This window comes from Trichechus manatus, unplaced genomic scaffold, assembly GCF_000243295.1.
Source record: "Trichechus manatus latirostris isolate Lorelei unplaced genomic scaffold, TriManLat1.0 scaffold00194, whole genome shotgun sequence".
In the NCBI taxonomy this organism is placed as follows: domain Eukaryota; kingdom Metazoa; phylum Chordata; class Mammalia; order Sirenia; family Trichechidae; genus Trichechus; species Trichechus manatus.
In genome coordinates this window covers 1,733,196-1,739,859 of record NW_004444130.1, presented here as the reverse complement: position 1 = coordinate 1,739,859, position 6,664 = coordinate 1,733,196, and the positions used below count along the sequence as shown (strand labels likewise).

Here is a 6,664-nt window from a genome sequence, read left to right as displayed (position 1 = left end):
ATAATTTCCGCATTCAGTTGGATCACCTTTCTTGGGAATAGGCATAAATATGGATCTCTTCCAGTCAGTTGGCCAGGTAGCTGTCTTCCAAATTTCCTGGCATAAATGAGTGAGCACTTCCAGTGCTGCATCTGTTTGTTGAAAAAGCTCAATAATGACAGCCAGACTTTGAAAAGTGACAGGAGTTGGGTTAATCATGATGCTGGTGATGGCGAAGCATTTATGAATTTTTACAGAGGAGGGAAGTTGAAATTTGAAAAAAGCCTCATATTTAATCCATATAAAGGATGTTTTACCTTAATCTCCCTCTGTGATGGCAAGTAATAACTACATCATATACTACCTAAATTATAACTAATTAGAAGAAACAATTTGCTAAAAGTAGTTAAGAGCTGGAAAGGCAGAATGAAGATGGAAAGACTTGCAAAGCATGCAGGAAACGGATATTTTTCTTTTCTTTTATAGGCAACTCTCTAGTAACAAGGGAACCAAATCTTTCATTTTGGGTTTAGCTTATAGTACTCAAACTAATCATATTCCATCAGTAATGCTGTCGGTCTAAATCCAGGGAAGGTGGTGATCAATCATGCTACCTAACGTTCAATCAATAGCTTTCTTTCTCTCACTGTGGTTTATAATCAATACAACCGGCTTGAATCTGTCTTCTGGATTTCACGCTTAGCTTTGCCAAAGTGAAAGAGGTCTCAGGTGGGGGTAGGGGTTAGAGGCTCAAAGCACAGACCTTTGCTGCTGAAGTGTCTTGATGTTGTCACCACTGGCATCCTCTTGTCACTGAATGGGTCACTTGGGATGGCTCAGGAGGAGCCCAATCCATTTTGTAATGGCCATGACTTTTATGTGGTAAAAGAAAAGATGCCCACCATGGTAAACTAGAATTTTATTCTCTTCCTATTTCCTTATTCCTTCGAGCTTCTTTTATAGTTTTTTCACAATTAAGGCAAAAGATATAAGAACTCTGCTCTCTTATGCCAACCAAAGACACATTTCCCCATCCTTTTGTAAGTGCTCACATGGTAATATATAAGGCATTGTAAAAAGTAAGAATTGACTATAATGACCATAATGTGTGTGGGTCTTATCCAATCAGTTGTAGGCCTGAAGAACAAAAACTGAGGTTTCCCAAGGGAAAAGGATTCTGCCTCAAAACCGTAACATAGCTATCCTGCCGGGGTGTCCAACCCGCTGCCTGGCCTACTGATTTCAGACATGAGACTGCCTCAGTGTCCAGCCTGTCACCTGACCTATGCATTTTGGACTTGTCAGCCAAATTCACATGAGCCAATTCCTTAAAATAAATTAATCTCTCTCTGTGTATGTATATATGAATGTACGTGTGTATATACACATATCTTATTGGTTCTGTTTCTCTGGAGAACCCTGACTAATACAGGTCCAATGTAATCAAAAGGGTCCTTATAAGGGGGGAATAGGGGGATCAGGGTCAAAGACAGAAGATGTAAGGACAAAAGCAAGAGATCAGAGAGAAGAGAAGATGCTGCGCTGTTGGCTTTGAAGATGGAGGAAGGAGCCTTGAACCAAAAGTGTAGGTGGTCTCCAGAAGCTGAAAAAGGCAAGGAAGTGGATTCTTCCCTAGCGTCCCAAAAAGGAATGCAGTCTTATGGGCACATTTTAGACTTCTGACCTCCAGAACTGTAAGATAATAAATTTGTTACACAGCAATAGGAAACTAATACGCACGCCAATTGAAAGACAGTTTATCATTAGATTTTTGAAAAATTCAAACATGCGCTATTTAAGAGACTCATCTAAACAAATAAACACATAAAACATTTTAAAATAAAGAAATAAAAAGATACACCAGGTAAATACTAACTAAAAGAAAACTGATATAATGATATTACTATCAGGCAAAATAGAACTTAAGTCAGAAAGCATGAATAGGAATTAAGATGGACATAATATATTGAAAAAAAAGGAATCATATACCATGAAGAAATGAAAGTCACAAATTTATATGCCCCTATCAAATAGCCTTGAAATATATTAAGCAAAAATTGACATAATAAGGATAAATGGAAAAGTAGGAGATTTTAATAAAATTGTATCAGAAACTGTTATATCAAACAAACAATTAGTAAGGCTATAAAAAATTTGAACATTACAATTAATAAGCTTGATCTAACACACACATATGCACAAATACAGACAGCTATATAGATAGACTATTACATTCAATACCTGGACAATATATATTCTCTTTAAGTTGTGGGATATTTATAAAAATCAATCATATGCTATATCCTCCAGAAACAAATTTCAAAGAGTATGTGTCATACAAACCATGTGTTCCAACTTCAATATAATTAAATTAAAAGTTATCCATTAAAAGCCATAAATACGAAGACGTCTTAATGCAAGGTAGATCCCAAGGCATAACTGACATTTGTACACAGGCTCTGTTAACTGTACACAAGGCTGAATTAGAGCCATGAGTAAAATGAAAAGGATTCCAGATGCTCTCAAACAAGTGCTGAGCAATGCACTTGCCCTAGCAAGGGACACCCAAGCAAAGAAGGCATCTACCTTGCAACCCAGTGCCACTCCCTCGCCCTCATTTCACCCAGCTCACCCAGACAGCGGCAATCTATTTTCCAGGGAGAGCTCGCTATATAAGCAGAGCCACACACTTCTGCCAAAAGGGCCTTTCCACGCTCTGTCCTCGTGTTCTGATATTTATTTCCACCCCTCTGAACCAGAGGTGACTTAGTCGTTGTTTTGGGTTCTTCAGCTTAAATCCAAATAAGTCAGACTCTTGGGAGCCTTTAGGAGTGGCTGATATTTCAGGCCTTCCAAAGCAAAGTAGAACTGACTGCTTGTAGTAGTAAATGTTTACACTTGGGATAAGGTAAGCTTTAACGGTACAGAAAAATATACTCTTCACTGTCTTTTTATGCCATATTACAGTAAGTGGCTTCAGTTTTTTTTTTAAAAAACTCTTTATGTGTATAGCATTTATTTCTGAGCAATTCAAAAATAGCTCTGTCATTTATCTTCCCAACACCACTGTGAAGGTAGGCTTTCAGCTGCTAACAAATAGATGTTTCTTGCTAAGGGAGAATCCAATCACAGTGGTGGTCGTGATGCAAGGGCCACGCACAAGCCTGAACGGGGCAGAGCGTAGCAGTCAGCTGACAGTGGGTGCCACATCTGGGGAGGGCTGACATTCATGGGCAGCCAAGAAAGGAGAGAGAATGACCCTTCCTGGCAGGACATCCAACAAGACAAGAGAAGAACAACTTCTAGCAACTGAATTTGTAGCAAAAATAGAAGAAGTAAAGAATGTGCTCTTGGCCCTACATACTTCAGAGTGAGCTAGGAATTAAATGCAACAAGTATTTCATTGCCACTAACCTGGGTATTGAGCTCTAGGCTTGGATAGGAAGCAAACAACAATGAATTGAAACTCTCCTCTAATGCTTAGGAATTTCTGTGAGAATGAATTTGAAGGTTCATTACTGTACATCAAGTTGAAATTCAATAAATGGTATCTCACTATCTTCCCACTGTAGTTAATTTCTAAGTCAGCTTTAATTTCTATAATACTAACATGTATAACATATACCATGAAATCCAACAAAAATTCCAGCTGAAATATGAAATGAGTTTAATTTTCACCTAAGAAAACTACAGCTGAGACTATTTTCAAGCTATTAAAAAAAAAAAAAAAACTGTTGCCATCTAGTCAATTTCAACTCATAGGGACCCTATAGGGCAGAGTAGAACTGCCCCATCAGGTTTCCAAGGCTGTAAATCTTTACGGAAGCAGACTGCCACATCTTCCTCCTGTGCAGCAGCTGGTGGGTTCAAAGCATCAAACTTTTGGGCCCCTACTTTTATGCTATAAGGGCAATCAACTCAGTAATCACATCTTCCAAGAGAGGTTTGAGAGGGAAAAAAATTCTACAGCAGATCACTGATATCACACTTTTGTTCACTGGAACTGGAGTGCATTGATTTAAGATGGCATTAAACAATCAAAAGCTAGGATCATAAAACCTTTGTGGAAAATGAAAAGTCCCATATTAACAAACCAGTTGGGTCATTCAATATATTAATAACAAACAACAGACCTTTGATATGCTTTTATTTTTAAAAACATCACCGGAAGTTACCATAAAAGTGAAAGCTGGAGATATCTGAGAAGGAAAGGAGGGCTGTAGAGAGGGAATAGTTGCCGTATTTGCGTTTAAGCTTTCTTAAGGTCTTCACCTTCAGTCTCCACCATCTCCTTCCTCTGTAACCACTAAGATCCTCCCATGTCAACCCCTCAGTGTTCTGGACAGATCCCTGACCCTTTTCCTCTCCAACCATCAACTCTGCACATAAAAAACCAGACCATGAAGCGAAACTTCCTAAGCAATATATCATGCTTTCTACTAAACACATTAACTAATCAAGTGGATAAAGACTAGTGTAAGCATCTTTTCTATAGGGTTTTTCTTTAAACACTATTAAACATTACTCTTTATGCAAGAGCCACAAAGCACTGGGTTTGTGTCAGAACCTTATGTTAAAAAGAGGAGTAACTGTACCTGGAAATGGCTGTCTTTATAAGGAGTAACAATAAATATAATGAAAAAATCAATAACGATAATGATAATGATAAATGGCTACTAATTAGGACCAATGACTCTCTGAGGAGCCTTCACAAGTCAGTAGGAAACTCTGGAACCGTTTCTTCTGAAACTGACTGTTATAAAATTACTAATATTTTATTCTCCAGAGATATCTGACAAGTGGTGAAACTAAATGTTAGCTCTTATTTAAACACCAATAATTTGGGGATAGGAGGAGGGCTATACTATTTAAACTTTTATATTCATATTTAGAAATTACTTCTAAAATCAAGAACACTTTCAATTACTAGATTTAAAAAAAACCCATCGCTGTCGGGTTGATTTTTACTCATAGCGATCCTACGTAGGACAGAGTAGAACTGCCCCATAGGGTTTCCAAGGAGTGGCTGGTAGATTCAAACTGCCGATCTTCTGGTCAGCAGCATAGCTCTTAACCACTGTGCCACCAGGGCTCCAAATTACTAGATTAGAAATTCCTAAATTCTATAAAAAAACAAAATTATCTCTAATCTTATGGAAAAAAGTTAGGTTATAGTACACTAGTAGGTGTAAATGTCATTGTGACATACACTCTTACACTCATTTCTGGTACCATTTATATCTATCTTTGCTTTGCTGTTTTCTTTCATTTCTACTTTTTGGGGTGAATACTATCTCGTTGTATTTCACAAATCCTTATAAACTAAAATATTCCTAGAAGGAAGAAGAATACAAATAGAATAAACATACTAACACATTTGTAGCCAGAGGGATTAAAATTAAATATAAGGAAGTGCTTTCAGTTACAGAGACATTTAATAAGTATTTTTGGAGGGAGGTCCTGGGCTTAGGTAGAGTTCAGTAAGCAGATCTCGCTGACCTCTGGAACAGCTTCCCAAACTGGGATTATATTAAGTTTATTTACTTGTTTACAAAAAGACATGCACATTGTGTTTCTTAATCACTAAGATAATTCTAATAAAGAGAAACTGCAGGTGGGGATGACATGGTTTAGTGCAGTTTGACCACATAAATCTCTGCTTCCAGTGATCATTTTCAATGACATGTTGTAAAAATAGGCCCACTGCCTATAAAAGATATTCCAAAGCTGTGTTTTCATCAGATGGCATTTCCACAACCTACTCACCATGTGTGCCTGAAATAATGCAGGAATGAAGGACTGGTTGGACAGATTGAGAACCCTGGAGAAGTCTTTTAGGACGTAGATATTGCCAAAATCAATTTTAGTGGGATGTACGTAAATAACTGGGCCTTCTCCGATGCTCTTTAAGTGACATGCCTGCATTCCACAAGAGAGAAAGAACACAGGAGTAGATGAAAATGGCTGGCCTTTAAAATTAATTAGAACAAATACTTCTAGCCACCCCTTTAATAAAAAGCAGAGACATAAAAGGTGACCATTAGAACTGACATTCCTTCTCACTGGTACAGAGGGATGGCCAGGCTGGGTCACACCGGTGGTCCATTCAGCTGGAATTCCTCCCCATGGAGGATGGGCAGCTTTCACAAGTCAGCCCACAGCCATGCACTGAGGGAGAAACAGAATCTCGGTCCCCTTGATCCTTCCTGGTATTCCAGCCTCAAGCACACTTACACAGGGTTAACGACTAGCACTGCAGAGTTAGACATGTTTTTTGTTTGTGTGTATATTTTTGGCTCCTTTTCCTCTCTCCTCTTTCCCATACCCATCTTAGCTCCACACATCACAATCTCCCCCCTCCTTCCTGCCTACCTGCACTGTGCGCTAAACATCACACCCCCAAGCAGCACAGGCACGGGGTACCGAAACTTGCCCTACACTGATTCCTGGTCTGCCTTGTCGGCCCTAGTACGTGCCACAAACAACCCATCCCATCAACACCCCTTCAGCTGGACCTGCCTTACTGTAGCATACCTGAGTGACTGACCCTGCCCATTGGAGAAGGAGGTGAAAAGTATCATTCCCACAGATGAGCAAACAACAAAGAAGGCACAGCCCACCTGCTCAGACATAACCAAATAAAACAAAAAATCAGGAGGAAACAAACAAATCTACAATCAATAAA

General features: G+C 38.8%; 1 protein-coding gene across 1 annotated transcript in view; it reads right to left on the bottom strand.

Moving 5' to 3' along the window:
* Positions 1-6,664, bottom strand: part of HYDIN (HYDIN axonemal central pair apparatus protein) — a 359,230-nt gene that overhangs the window by 228,072 nt on the left and 124,494 nt on the right. Inside the window, exon 16 of the mRNA XM_004387835.2 lies at positions 5,746-5,898. Within this exon, the coding sequence (XP_004387892.1) occupies positions 5,746-5,898 (153 nt within the window). The remainder of the gene's footprint in view (positions 1-5,745; positions 5,899-6,664) is intronic.